Source organism: Ambystoma mexicanum, chromosome 9 (assembly GCF_040938575.1).
Source record: "Ambystoma mexicanum isolate Mex_15411 chromosome 9, UKY_AmexF1_1, whole genome shotgun sequence".
NCBI classification, from domain to species: Eukaryota; Metazoa; Chordata; class Amphibia; order Caudata; family Ambystomatidae; genus Ambystoma; species Ambystoma mexicanum.
In genome coordinates, this window is record NC_090931.1 from 1,218,654,325 (window position 1) to 1,218,670,679 (window position 16,355).

The 16,355-nt window shown below is 40.2% G+C and overlaps 1 protein-coding gene across 4 annotated transcripts in view; it reads left to right on the forward strand.

Annotated features, from left to right (window-relative positions):
- Positions 1-16,355, forward strand: part of ZRANB3 (zinc finger RANBP2-type containing 3) — a 2,038,675-nt gene that overhangs the window by 1,384,227 nt on the left and 638,093 nt on the right. For all 4 annotated transcript variants that reach the window (XM_069616553.1, XM_069616555.1, XM_069616554.1 and 1 more), the window contains one exon: positions 4,365-4,586. In XM_069616553.1, coding sequence (XP_069472654.1) covers positions 4,365-4,586 — 222 coding nt within the window. The remainder of the gene's footprint in view (positions 1-4,364; positions 4,587-16,355) is intronic.

Genomic DNA, 16,355 nt, shown 5'->3' on the forward strand with positions numbered 1-16,355 from the left:
CATGAAGTAATGCTAAAAGTGTGCAATAATTTATGTTTTGAACATTGAAGAAATTAGAAAATGAATGGGGTACATTAGTTACCACCAAAAAAACTTTGTTTAAATAATTAAAACTGGTGTAAAACCATAAGTAAACACAGTATTCATTTTTGCATAGTTTTATGCTCAAAAGTGTGCACAGAGCCAAACCTTTCCTGAGCACCCCAACACTGTCACCAGTATGCAAATCCTTTGCAAACAAGTGGGACACAGACTGATACCACACTAGATATTCTTCATAGTAAAGAGGGGGAATGATATTAATCGGCCACTTGGTTTCTGTTGAGCGAGTCTGCTGTGGATATTCTTGGCTGATATATGTTGATGATATTCTAAATGACCAAACGTTTCTCCTAGTAAATATCAATTTCCCAAACGTAGATGACCCACCATTCTACCTAACAGTAGCCCGACACTTAGAAAAATCAATGAACACATGTATAATCTGGGGTGGAAACTTCAACAAGATACTCGATCGTCTGAATAACCGTAGCAGGACGGCTGTACGCCCATTTCGCAAGTGGCTAGGGTTATTAACTCCTGATCTCTAGATTTATTTGATGTATGGTGAACACTACTCCCCAAAGAAAGAGACTTTACTTACTACTCTACCTTATATAATCTTCCCTCCTGTGTAGTGATATATTCAGACAAAATTGTCAGCTGTGACATCCTTCCAAGAATCTAATGTGACCACTCTCAATAATACTCATTCTGAACCTTCACAAAACTAGACCCTTTAGAGGACTATGGATATTTGCTTCTTCCTCATTAAGACATTGCATACAAAACCACATTAGCAGAAAAGGTTAGAGTATTTTGAAACAAAGATTACCCCTGACATTTCATATACAACTATATGGGAAGTATTTAAATGTTACATAAGAGGAATAGCTATGTCCTCCACCAGCGGATCCGTTAAATTGATTAGATAAAAACTTGATGTAATGAGAAGCACTCTAAAACAATATTGTACTGAGCATACCCCAGAGACATTGGGGAAAATAAATATGAAACTACAATAATGTCAAGAGTTAGTATGGCTTGAGTTTAAACTCATTTCCACACCGACCCAAGCTCACAAATATGGTGTGTCTGACAGGCTGTGCCAACTGCTAGCTACAATAATAAGAAGAGAAAAGGGCACAACGAATATTCAAGTAATACAAATGCGAAATGGGTCACTTTGTTATCACTCAAAATAAATAAATACTGTGTTTTGCAACTACTACTTACTTGATATGCCAATCAAGATACAATATTGGCCGGAGCTATACCCATGTTACCTGGACAACTTACTGCTGTTACTAAATGATGGAAATTATATAACTCTCGAAACCTTTTTTCACAACTGGAAAGATATTCGCAGCCATTGATGACTTTTCATTGGTAAGATTTATTGTAGAATTCTATAAAGAATACAAAATAGAGATTCTAGCTCCTCATCTCCTTAGATTATGGCACATGGCGGGAGTCGTTGCAACCTGCGAGGCAGTAATTACGTTGATCCTCAGCCCTAACAAACCCTTGACAGCATATGGTGCATATCACCCCAATCACTAATAAATGTTGACACACAAATCTACACTGAAGTCATCGCATTCAGACTCCCGCCTCACATGACTACTTTGGTTCACCCAGATCTGTTTGGATTCATATCGCAAAGATCAACGGCACTAAACGTATGCAGATTCTTTTGTAAATTGTCTCAAATCGACCAGGAGGCCCAGGCAGGAGTGACCGCGCTGAATGCTGAAAAAGCATTCGACTCTGTGTCCAAGAGCTTTACACACACAATACTCAAGCGCTTTAGATTTATGCCCCACTTCAGGAATTGAGACACTATTATACATGACCCCTATAGCCAGAGTACTCACAAACTGAATATTGTCTGCTCCATTTTCATTAGGCAGCGGTACTTGTCAGGGCTGCCCACTCTCACTGCTTTTATTTGCCACTGTAGTGGAGCCTTTTGTGATTTTTATATAAGAAACAACCACAGCATAAGAGGACTGAGATTATCGGGTCCCCAGAAACACTCTGGCTATACGCAGATGATATACTATTGTACATCTGTACTCCTATTGTGAATCTCCAGCCATTTGTGGACGAGGATAAGAGATTCAGAGACCTTTGAAGCATGTAAAGTGAACTGGTCTAAATTTCGACTCACCGAAAACACAATACAACCTACACAATTGAAAGGATTTCAGTGGACTGGTGGTCAGTTCAATATGTACGTTGGTTGGGATTATAAACAACTTTTAACTTAAACTTTAAACGACTACTTGGCAAACTTAAAAAATAAACTTGTAATATGGACCCAAGTCCTCTATCATTAGTGGGACGTGTTTCACTGTGAAAAATATCAGTATTGCCTAAACTGTTAAATTATTTTGCTAATATGGCCTGGGAGAAAGTTCTTTGATATCCTTCGTAGTATGTCAGTGGGTTTTGCTTGGACCACTAAACAGCCAAGGCATGGTTGTACCCGAAATTAAACTACACTTCTTAGTCTTACAAGCTCCGTATGCTGGATGTCAATACAGAACAGATTGTGAGCATCCTTATATCAAAATACAAAGGAAGGGACATACCTAGAAGACGTAAAATTCATTTTCCTAGCTCTCAAGGACTCGTGTACATTTGGCGCAGTCTGCACTAAGAGCTGCACTTGGGCCAAAATATTTGTATGACTAAACATCACCTCTCCTTATGCTAAGGAGTTTTCACTTTGGAAACCTCCCGGGTCTGGCTCCTTCAACAGACACAGATTTACGTTAGACATGGTATAAAGTAGGTGTGATTACCGGAGGCGATATGTTCTTTGCGGGACTTTCTTTACTCTAGAAGAACTCTGGTCTAAACAAGGCAACGGTTTGACAGCCAGATGGCAATACTGCAGGATGAGTCACATTCTCGAACGAACCTGAAACACATACTTGTGTAGAATACATATTTGGTAGCAGCAGACCCCTGATCTCAGTATAATAAAATAGCTTGCAAGCGAATACTAAAATAGACCAATTAAAGGTATGTACTGTACGTGAAACGGATATCTGGTCTCCCACACCTGATTAGACCTGAAGACATTATTGCTCACAGACTAAAGAAATATCACACCTCTGTGCCTCCCCCCTTGCAACCTGGCCACCCTCTGTCCTTCGGGCCGAGGGACCTGCTCACCCTGCCTCCCTCCTGCACTGCCACCACGCCACCCCTTGCACTTGTTTCTGTATCTGTACCCATACAGCCCCCCACCCACTTTTCTTCTGCACTTATCAGATACACCTTATGTGACTAACCTAGCACTTTGCCACTTGCTGGCTGCACTTTCACTGTTTATCGCCTTTATTTATTGTACTTATTATTATTTATTCTGTCCTCTCCTCTGCTCCGCACTTTCCACTTCTCACCCTTCCATGCACTTTACCCTCCCCTTTCCCATGCACTTGCACGCTCTTAATATCACTGGGCCTAGTAAGATCGTTGTTTTTGTTCTCCCCTGTTCCCCTGCCTTTGCCTGGTTGCGCTCTGAAACACTTGTGTACGAGCGCGATATAAATAAAATATCATATCATATATATCACATAACTTTCCCTTTAGAGCGATTCAATTTAAGTTAAATAGAATATAAAGCACAACGACAAGACTGTCTAAGTTTGATAGCAATCGAGCAACTAAATGTCCAAAATGCCCAGCAGATTATGCAGCAGACTTACATATGTGGTGGTCCTGCCCCAGGTTCGAAATGTTCTGGGATGAGGTTGCCAACACTCGGTTCGCTATTACAGACATTTCAAGCACTCCTGTGCCAGTGAGGTATTTGCTGGGAGATCTAATTGAAGTACCCAAAACTAGCCGTAAATGATTTAATGTTGCATGTTGGATTGCTAAATGATGTATACTGAAACATTGGATGTTCTCCATAGCCACTCTGAAGGAATTATGGCTAAAGATTCCAATTTTTGGCCATACCCAGTCATGCTTTCATTTACACAGGGCCCAATACATATCTGGTACAGCATCTGAGACCATCTACAACTAATACACACTAGAGGATAGATCCTGTATTAAGCCTAACGTCTGTGAATGCTGTAAAAGATGTTACTATTTATAGCTCCCGTACTTTTTTATTGTATAGAACCATTGTACTATCGGTAGTACTTACTGATATGCGTATATACTAGAGTGTCTGATGTCCTGTAAAGAGTGCATGGAGCATAAATAAAAGGTTAAAAAATCTTGGTTTATTGCCCAGGTCCTGCTTTTTATGTGGGTAACTTGTGCATTTCTGTTAATAAGCCGTGTTGCTTTTAATACAGTGCCACTGGAGATTAAACAAAAAGACAGCGCTGACCGCCTACTGATTGAAAGCCAAAATGACATACTGGTTGGCCGAAGAAGCAAGTATAATGTCATTTTAAAATCAAACTCTCCGAAACCTCCTGTGGAACAGTCGCTGCCCTCCCTGTCTTCTGAAAGTACTGAAACAGGCGCACATCTAGTTAATGATCCCAAAGACAACGGAAAAGAAGCTGAGGAAGGTAATAAAACATTTCTTTTTGATATACATTTCTTCAACAATCAGCGCCATCAGCATTTAAAGTCGAAGTTTATATTTAATTCATGTACATTTCACACATTGTGTTTTTTTTCTCTGTATACACTTTTTATGGCGATACCGAAGTAAGTGTTTGATGATGATGATGATGATGATGATGATGATGATATTGTGGCAGTCGCAACAACAGTCATACATGAAAGTTGTTGAGCCGCCTCTGTGCTCTATAATTATACCCAATAGCATTGTGCCTCTCTCTCCTCCCTGTTAAGTAGTCCTCTTGCACCTAATCTCTGTGCTCGACCAGCTGATCAGTTATTCGGCCATCTATGTCCCGACCTTCCTTTTCAATTAAAAGCTTTAAAGTCTTCTGGTCTTTACTGAGGATCTGCTAATATCTGGTAGGTTTTCTTACCCCTCATTACATGTTGCACCCATATCCACTCCCATTAGTGAGGCAAGCATTTCCTCATCCATTGAAACACTTTTACTAGGTTTCAGGACCTAGTTTGTAGCTTATTTACGGCAAACAATCTATCCATTACTTTCCTTATGTAGTCAAGTTTGATCCATTTACCTACGATCTCACTTATGGTGTTGCCCAGGCAGGCTATCATCTGGGCATTCCCCTACTTGGTGAGAAAATGTGGTGGCAAGCGCTAAACATATACAAAATGGGAGTTGAGGTGGAGATGCGCTAAACACTATATAAATAAGGAACACTAGTAGTACAGTTGTTGCTTTAATTGTAGCAGGAACAGCCGACACGTGTTTCGACACGCAGGTCGTTTTCAAGGCTGAGTAGTTATATGCAACATTGATATTTCATAACAAAAGCAAAATCCAAAAATTGTTACAATCACATTAAATTAGAGCAAATACAAGCCGTATCACATTACATTAGATAATGATTTAAATAAAACCGAATAACACCACACATTGTATAATAAAAAATCATTGGCATACCGTAAACCATGGTTGAAGGGTGGAATAAGCAGAAGCAAACGGCAGTTGCAAATGATAAAACAAAACAGAAGATATACGGTAAGTAACATGTTTTAGCAGTTAGAGAATACATCACTCCGGGTATGGGGGGAACAAAAAACACAAAAGTCCTCTTGAACTGTGCGCAACAACACCGGAGCCCCCAATCATGCATGGTGTGCACATATCACCCATGCAAACAATGAAGTAATGATCTATTCGGCACCAAAGGTAAAGGCCACAGATTGGCCAGAAGCCAATGTCCAATGCAAAAGTAAAATGCACGTAATAAACTAAACTTACCACAGGCAAATGAAATATATCGAGAAAGTCAGTGATGGGAAATCCCTGTGTAAAGCAATCATGAGTGTCAAATAGATGGCACGGCATAAATAGCGGTTCTAACAATTGTATGGAAGTATGAATTATAAATCAGAGTATTCGAGTCTACATACCACAAAGAACAGGGCGTTGTAAGTATCATGCTGATGTCACATTCAGAATTTAAGTCCAAGCCGTAATGGCCGTAACCAATATATAGCCTAGAGAAAATCAACAGAATAGCTAAGTACTACAGCCAGATTAGATAGAATCAATTTACCTTATACTGAGCGACAAAGGACTGAACTTACTCGCTAGATCGAGCGTTCACAAATTCCAGAGGAAATCCCCAAAGCAGCCCTACAGGCAAAAATTTAGAGAGAAATGAGGGAAAGGCAACCGACGTCACAGTGGTGACGTAGGTTGCGTCGCACGCATGTGGCGTCGCGTGAATGACGTCAGTTGTAAACAAAAAACTGAATTGAAAGTAAAATTAAAACTCAGCCGTCATGCTGGGAGAGTACAAAGAAGACTAATAATAGGAGGCTGGTACCCGAATAATAATTAAAAAGTAAAGGAGAAATAGAAGAGAAGCAGCCGACGTCACAGCTGTGACGTCCGTAGCATAGCACGCATTTGACGTCGCCTTGATGACGTAAGTTGTAAATAAACAACTACATTGAGCGAAAAATTAAAGCTAAACCGACAGAAACATCATATTGGAAGAATGCAAAGAAGAACAATAGTGAGAGGCTGATACCTGAATAATGATAAATCAGGAGTTAGTTAATAAGCACAGGGTTAGACAGACAGTATTACCCGAATAAATTCATACTTGAGCGAACAATGTAGTATATAGCCTGGGCTCGAAATAGCGATGAGAATTAATGTCAAAATATAAGAGAAAAAAAGTCAGATCACAATTTTAGTAGCAAAAGGAGGACCAAAGGAACTACCTATTGCAATGGTAAGACATATCAAGTATTTGGATGAGAATGGGATAGGTTAAAATTAATGGGTGCTAGTGCCCACGAGCATGATGGAAAGGCTCCGGCGAAGTGCGACTCCAAGTACTGTTTGAAAAACATAAGGTCCATTGTGACTCTTTTATCAAAATTATTATAGAAATACAGACATCTCGTGGTCTGTGTTTAGACACCGTGTGGTACAACGTAATAAACAAATAAGTTTTGCCTCCATTTGGCGTAGTTTCAGCTGTAGGTTGCCACCCCTTTTCTCCTTATGAGCCTTCATCAGACCAATAAAGCGCAAATCAGCAATATTATCCAGCTGGTGTTCCAATTGCCAGTGAGCGGCCAAGGGTGACTTTGGTTCAAGCATTTTGAGGCTGGACAGATGTTCCCTTATTCGGATACAAAGTTGACGAATGGTGCTACCCACATACACTTTCTCACAGGTACAAATGATAGCATAGACCACATAGGTAGTCTTACAGTTGATAAAATCACGTATTTCAATTTGAGTTCCAAAATGATCACAAAAAGTTTTGCATTTACTAACAGCCCAAGGGCATTGGTTACAATTGCCACATTTATGAAACCCCCCCGGTTGTTGTAACCACGTGGAGGACCTTGGTTGGTTATCAAAAAATGAAGGGCTCACAATGTTTTTGATCGTAGGTGATCTTGTGAAAGTGAATTTGGGTTTCGGAGTCAAAAATGGTTGTAAATCCTTGTCAAGTCTTAAAATGTGCCAATGCTTGGCAACCATTTTGTATAGCAAATGAATGGAGAATGGAGTGATTAGTGAGATGTATGGGGGATGCTCTTTTGACCTAGTCACATTAGTCAGGAGGTCACGTTGATGAGTTTGAGTAAATTTAGAGTATGCCTTATAGATAACAGAACTCTTATACCCTCGATTGAGGAAGCGTTCATTTAGGATATTGCATTCTCTTTTGTAATCACTAGATAAAGTACAATTACGTCTGGCCCTATGAAATTCACCCATTGGAATGTTATCAATGGTGGGGCGTTGGTGATTGCTCTGGGCAGCCAAAATTGAATTAACCTCAGTAGGTTTTCTAAAAGTATTGGTGTGTACATTATTTCCTTCATGAAAAATATGTAAATCCAGAAAGTCAATTTCAAATGGGTTACAAAGGCCGGTAAGGAGGATTCCAAACCTATTGGTATTAGCATGACCTAAGAAAGCAGTGAAAGAGTCTTTAGACCCCTTCCAAATTAGAAAAATATCGTCAATATAACGACGCCACATCACAATATGTGACACAAATTGCACTTGATTGAGGATATGTGTTTCTTCATAGAAAGCCATAAAAAGGTTAGCCAAAGAGGGTGCAAACTTGGCCCCCATGGCAACGCCCCTCACCTGCAGGTAGAACTGGTCATTGAAAATAAACATATTGTTCGCAAGTACAAATTGTAAAAATTGCTTCAACATGAAAACATGATCAGAATAAGATGCTGAGGTATTCCTAAACACATAATCAATTGTCTGTAGCGCTAACTCATGATTAATATTGGTGTAAAGTGCAACTACATCAAATTGATTCTATCTAATCTGGCTGTAGTACTTAGCTATTCTGTTGATTTTCTCTAGGCTATATATTGGTTACGGCCATTACGGCTTGGACTTAAATTCTGAATGTGACATCAGCGTGATACTTACAACGCCCTGTTCTTTGTGGTATGTAGACTCGAATACTCTGATTTATAATTCATACTTCCATACAATTGTTAGAACCGCTATTTATGCCTTGCCATCTATTTGACACTGATGATTGCTTTACACAGGGATTTCCCATCACTGACTTTCTCGATATATTTCATTTGCCTGTGGTAAGTTTAGTTTATTACTTGCATTTTACTTTTGCATTGGATATTGGCTTCTGGCCAATCTGTGGCCTTTACCTTTGGTGCCGAATAGATCATTACTTCATTGTTTGCATGGGTGATATGTGCACACCATGCATGATTGGGGGCTCCGGTGTTGTTGCGCACAGTTCAAGAGGACTTTTGTGTTTTTTGTTCCCCCATACCCGGAGTGATGTATTCTCTAACTGCTAAAACATGTTACTTACCGTATATATTCTGTTTTGTTTTATCATTTGCAACTGCCGTTTGCTTCTGCTTATTCCACCCTTCAACCATGGTTTACGGTATGCCAATGATTTTTTATTATACAATGTGTGGTGTTATTCGGTTTTGTTTAAATCATTATCTAATGTAATGTGATACGGCTTGTATTTGCTCTAATTTAATGTGATTGTAACAATTTTGGGATTTTGCTTTTGTTATGAAATATCAATGTTGCATATAACTACTCAGCCTTGAAAACGACCTGCGTATCGAAACACGTGTTGGCTGTTCCTGCTACAATTAAAGCATCAACTGTACTACTAGTGTTCCTTATTTTTTTCTAGTGTTTAGCGCATCTCCACCTCAACTCCCATTTTGTATACGATTTTCAGTACCAGCCAGGGTGGACTGGTTGGCGCAGGTGGTAATGCAGCTTACACTTCCAATTCCTTAAGGTTAATTGAACTACTAACATAATCAGTGAACACCAGTGCACAGACCTTTACGCGTTAATCCACATCTTCTGTTTTACATTTATTATCGCTAGTCTGTGCCTGCTGACCTTCACTGCACAACAATGGCGGATTACATGTCCAACAGAGACAAGGATAGGGCAGCACTATTTGCCCCTAGGGGTAGCACAGATAACCCATTCAAACGTAATTCCTCAGTACCTGAGACTCTCAAACAAAAATTTATCAAACTTGAACGTCTTTCCAAAAAAGAAATTAACAAGTATTGGGAGCAAGCATCGCTCACCAATTATCTTGAGAACAACCTTATCCCTAGAGGCTTGCGGATACTCACATTTCCTAATTTTGATCATGAAGAGGATGCGGATCTAGCAGAACAATGGGTAGATAACTTAAACCAAAGCTCCAAACATATGTTGGAATTACTAATTTTACACGCCACTAGAGAGCATAAACGTGTTCTGTCTAAAATTCAAGAAATAAAGGAGGAAATTAGTAAAATGCCTAATGCAGAAGAAACTAAGCATAAGAATTTTGAGAAAATGAATGAAATCTTAGTAGAGTACCAAGATGAAATTAAACTACGTAAATTCTGTAAATATTTCCGTGACGATAAAGATTATCGTCAGGATAGAGTTTACACTTTTCAACCAAAGTATGATGATATTAACACTAATTCCAAACCACCTTCAGCAAATACTACCCCTGCTAGTTCTGATCCAGACTCAGAAACAGAACCAATTGAATCAGATGCCAATGAGGCACAGCCTGGTGTAACTCCCAATTTAAAAGGTAAACTTTTTTTGGGAGAAATCAGGCGCTACAAAAAGGGCAATATCAGATTTGCCAACACCAAACAAGTCAGATTTACCAAAAACCCAATTGTGTTTACTCCAACCATGCCAAGCACACCAGGGGCAGGAGGGGGGGTAAGCGGCAGCGGAAGCGGATGTTCCGAATAACACCACACATTGTATAATAAAAAATCATTGGCAGGGGTGTGTAAGTGTTTACACTTGTGAGGACACAACCCGTCCAGGGATCTTGACTCGCTCAAAGAAACGTTTGGATCTATAGCTGATTCAGATTTGGTGATTAACCTTTCTGATCGTTCTCTGTCTCATGATGAGAATTCTGCACTTAATAAAGGATTGTCCTTTTCTCCTAGTATTGGTACTAATTTTGTGAATTTTCAGGTCGATTTATTCAAATTTTTGAGGAAACTTAAGCTAAAAAAGTTTTTTGCTACTCAAGTCACAATCTGGAAACCTAAGCCTAAACCTGATCCCCCTAGTTCCTTCAGCATTGGGGATCTAAATGTAATTGAGACCTTAGTTACCCTAGATCGTGAGGTCTGTTCACAATCATGTGATGTGGCTCAAGATTTAAGCATCAATCCACTGCATTTGAATCTTAAAGAACTGAAATCTAAGTCTAAATTCACCCCTCAACTGTCTGCAGACAATGTCATTGAAACTTTCAATCAAGCACTCATACAAGATATTCATTCTTACTTGGATAAACAGGTTGACTCATACAAAAACAAAAAAAGTAATCTTACTATAAAGCAAAGGAAAGCATTACGAAACCTGGCGAAAGATCCTTCAATTGTTATCAAGGAGGCCGATAAAGGGGGCAATATTGTTATTCTTAACACTCTTGACTATATAACTATGGGTTGCAAACACTTACACACCCCTGGTTGCTACGAAACCCTTGATTCCAACCCTATCAAGCGTGTGGTAACCGGTCTTCTCGAATTAATTGACACCTGGTACCATAAAGGCTTCCTCACTGACGATGAGAAACATTTTTTGTCTAATACTAATCCTACTATACCGACTATGTACTTTCTGTCGAAGATACATAAACCTTTTGAGACCTTACCCGAGGTTCGGCCCATCATGAGTGGTATTAATTGGGCTACTGAAGGCCTCTCAAAATATTTGGACGAGGCACTTAAGCCTTTTGTTGTACAAATGTCATCGTACATACGTGACAGTACTCACATTTTACAGTCTTTGCAAGATATCATTTGGGAACCAGATTACCTGTTGGCAACAATTGATGTAGTTGCACTTTACACCAATATTAATCATGAGTTAGCGCTGCAGACAATTGATTATGTGTTTAGGAATACCTCAGCATCTTATTCTGATCATGTTTTCATGTTGAAGCAATTTTTACAATTTGTACTTGCGAACAATATGTTTATTTTCAATGACCAGTTCTACCTGCAAGTGAGGGGCGTTGCCATGGGGGCCAAGTTTGCACCCTCTTTGGCTAACCTTTTTATGGCTTTCTATGAAGAAACACATATCCTCAATCAAGTGCAATTTGTGTCAAATATTGTGATGTGGCATCGTTATATTGACGATATTTTTCTAATTTGGAAGGGGTCTGAAGACTCTTTCACTGCTTTCTTAGGTCATGCTAACACCAATAGGTTTGGAATCCGCCTTACCGGCCTTTGTAACCCATTTGAAATTGACTTTCTGGATTTACATATTTTTCATGAAGGAAATAATGTACACACCAATACTTTTAGAAAACCTACTGAGGTTAATTCAATTTTGGCTGCCCAGAGCAATCACCAACGCGCCACCATTGATAACATTCCAATGGGTGAATTTCATAGGGCCAGACGTAATTGTACCTTATCTAGTGATTACAAAAGAGAATGCAATATCCTAAATCAACGCTTCCTCAATCGAGGGTATAAGAGTTCTGTTATCTATAAGGCATACTCTAATTTTACTCAAACTCCTCAACGTGACCTCCTGACTAATGTGACTAGGTCAAAAGAGCATCCCCCATACATCTCACTAATCACTCCATTCACGAATGACTCCTCATTGTTATACAAAATGGTTGCCAAGCATTGGCACATTTTAAGACTTGACAAGGATTTACAACCATTTTTGACTCCGAAACCCAAATTCACTTTCACAAAATCACCTACGATCAAAAACATTGTGAGCCCTTCATTTTTTGATAACCAACCAAGGTCCTCCACGTGGTTACAACAACCGGGGGGTTTTCATAAATGTGGCAATTGTAACCAATGCCCTTGGGCTGTTAGTAAATGCAAAACCTTTTGTGATCATTTTGGAACTCAAATTGAAATACTTGATTTTATCAACTGCAAGACTACCTATGTGGTCTATGCTATCATTTGTACCTGTGAGAAAGTGTATGTGGGTAGCACCATTCGTCAACTTCGTATCCGAATAAGGGAACATCTGTCCAGCCTCAAAATGCTTGAACCAAAGTCACCCTTGGCCGCTCACTGGCAATTGGAACACCAGCTGGATAATATTGCTGATTTGCGCTTTATTGGTCTGATGAAGGCTCATAAGGGGAAAAGGGGCGGCAACCTACAGCTGAAACTACGCCAAATGGAGGCAAAACTTATTTGTTTATTACGTTGTACCACACGGGGTCTAAACACAGACCACGAGATGTCTGTATTTCTATAATAATTTTGATAAGTCTCAATGGACCTTATGTTTTTCAAACAGTACTTGGAGTCGCACTTCGCCGGAGCCTTTCCGTCATGCTCGTGGGCACTAGCACCCATTAATTTTAACCTATCCCATTCTCATCCAAATACTTGATATGTCTTACCATTGCAATAGGTAGTTCCTTTGGTCCTCCTTTTGCTACTAAAATTGTGATCTGACTTTTTTTCTCTTATATTTTGACATTGATTCTCATCGCTATTTCGAGCCCAGGCTATATACTACATTGTTCGCTCAAGTATGAATTTATTCGGGTAATACTGTCTGTCTAACCCTGTGCTTATTAACTAACTCCTGATTTATCATTATTCAGGTATCAGCCTCTCACTATTGTTCTTCTTTGCATTCTTCCAATATGATGTTTCTGTCGGTTTAGCTTAAATTTTTCGCTCAATGTAGTTGTTTATTTACAACTTACGTCATCAAGGCGACGTCAAATGCGTGCTACGCTACGGACGTCACCGCTGTGACGTCGGCTGCTTCTCTTCTATTTCTCCTTTACTTTTTAATTATTATTCGGGTACCAGCCTCCTATTATTAGTCTTCTTTGTACTCTCCCAGCATGACAGCTGAGTTTTAATTTTACTTTCATTCAGTTTTTTGTTTACAACTGACGTCATTCACACGACGCCAGATGCGTGCGACGCAACCTACGTCACCGCTGTGACGTCGGTTGCCTTTCCCTCATTTCTCTCTAAATTTTTGCCTTTAGGGCTGCTTTGGGGATTTCCTCTGGAATTTGTGAATGCTCGATCTAGCGAGTAAGTTCGGTCCTTTGTCGCTCAGTATAAGGTAAATTGATTCTATCTAATCTGGCTGTAGTACTTAGCTATTCTGTTGATTTTCTCTAGGCTATATATTGGTTACGGCCATTACGGCTTGGACTTAAATTCTGAATGTGACATCAGCGTGATACTTACAACGCCCTGTTCTTTGTGGTATGTAGACTCGAATACTCTGATTTATAATTCATACTTCCATACAATTGTTAGAACCGCTATTTATGCCGTGCCATCTATTTGACACTGATGATTGCTTTACACAGGGATTTCCCATCACTGACTTTCTCGATATATTTCATTTGCCTGTGGTAAGTTTAGTTTATTACTTGCATTTTACTTTTGCATTGGACATTGGCTTCTGGCCAATCTGTGGCCTTTACCTTTGGTGCCGAATAGATCATTACTTCATTGTTTGCATGGGTGATATGTGCACACCATGCATGATTGGGGGCTCCGGTGTTGTTGCGCACAGTTCAAGAGGACTTTTGTGTTTTTTGTTCCTGTTATGAAGATGCGACGGAGGCAGGTAAGCTTGTAATATAGGTTTATTAAGTATATAAGTAAGAAAAGAAGACCCCACATCTCATGGGCTCCCTTCCCTTCAGCTCTCTCCTCCAACTGTCAATCCTTGAACTGTAACAAGAAACCTGCACCAACATTCCATGACATCATAATGCATAGCTCATTTACACTAGAGGTTTCTTGCATTACCTTTCATATAGGAAGAACTCCTCCCCTGAGAAGAAGCAACATAACACATCTTCCCCCTTTTCTCTTTTTTTTTTTTTTTTTTATATATATATCATCAGATTAGTTCACTTTTCATAAAACTGGTTTTAAAACAAACTGCCATGAATGGCTCATTTACCATCCCCAGGTTCCTCTCCTGGGCATTGCCCACACATGACTCTCGCGTGTGGCCTCTCTTCACAGAGGCAACTCTATTTTTATTCCACACTTGCCCACCAGCAACTCGCACTGCCCCTTTCATGACTGCCACCACTCTGACAGGATCCGAATAAAGGGGCTCACCTTTCCTCCTTATCACTCCTCTCTTTATCCTGACCCAGTCACCACACTCCACACGTAACTCCTTCTTTCCTCTCCTCAAATTCTCACGTTTGACCCACTCTGACTTCTTCCTCACTAATGATCTTCTCACTTCGTCCACAACAAGATCGGTCTCCCTACATCTTCCTAGCCATGGCGGACAAGCCATAGAGTATGGCTTCCTTCCCCTCATGAGCTCAAACGGGCATAGACCAGTTGTAGAATGTGGTGCCATCCTCAAAGCCCACATCCTATTCTGTATCAAGGCTACCTTATCTAAACCACATTCTTCTCCCATACGCACACTCTCCATCACACACCTATTCATTCTCTCAACTACACCATTTGACTCGGGATGGTACAATGAAGTCCTTTTGTGACCAACTCCACACTTCCTCAAATAGTTAGAGAATCTTTCTCCAATAAACTGGGGACCATTGTCGGTCAATACAGTCTCAGGCAAACCCTCACTTGCAAAAATCTCCTGTAGAACCTTTATCATACACTCACCCGTGATGTCCCTCACTATCTTAAAGTCTACCCATCTGGAAAATAGATCCACCACCAGAACAATATACTTACCACGGGCATAACCAAGTTCCACGGGACCAAGTATGTCCATGGCAATATCACACCATATCCTGGACGGAAGACTGACGTCCACTAATGGTTGTTTTCTGGCCACCACTCCCTTTCCACTCTTAATACAAAACTGGCAATTTGCCAGACAACTTTCCACCTCTTTGTCAAAACCCGGCCACCAATAATCTTCTCTTAATACTCCTTTGGTCTTGGTTATCCCTATATGACCGCTATGTGCTAGATCAACCACTTTCTTCCTTAATCCTATCGGGACCACTGCCCTACCCCATCTGAACAAAATATTATCACTAACGGACAATTCATCCTTCACCTCCCAATATGGCTTCATTTCTTCCGCCAATTCCACCTTATTGGGCCAAGCTGTAGATTCAACATATGTAATCACCCTCCTTATGATATTGTCTCTTTCCACTTCGTCCAACCACACCTGCTTGGACACAATACCGTCAGTGTTGACAAACACTAACTCCATCTCCTCACGCTCCATACTTTCGGGACCTGCCACCCTTATCCTAGATAAACTGTCCGCCAAAACATTCTCCCTACCGGGTATGACCTCCATCCTAAAACAATGTGTTTGCATCCTGGTAACCTAGCCTGCCACTCTCCGAGAAACTTTGTCAAGGCCTTTATTTTCAAAAATTGCTTTTAAGGGTTTATGATCCGTTCATATCACAAACTCCGCTCCCCACACAAAATTTCTGAATCGTTCCACAGCCCAAAAACATGCCAGTGCCTCCTTTTCTAATACAGAATATCTTAACTCCGCTCCCTTGAGGCCCCTCGAGGCATGGGCAATTACCTCTTCAGAACCATCTTCTTGCTTCTGGGATAACACAGCTCCCAGTCCGCTTTCACTCGCATCTACTGTGATTATGGTTAGCTTCCTCGTGTCAAAGCATCCTAATGGACTGGCCATGTTTATTTCTTCCTTTATCCTGTTAAACTCCATGTCA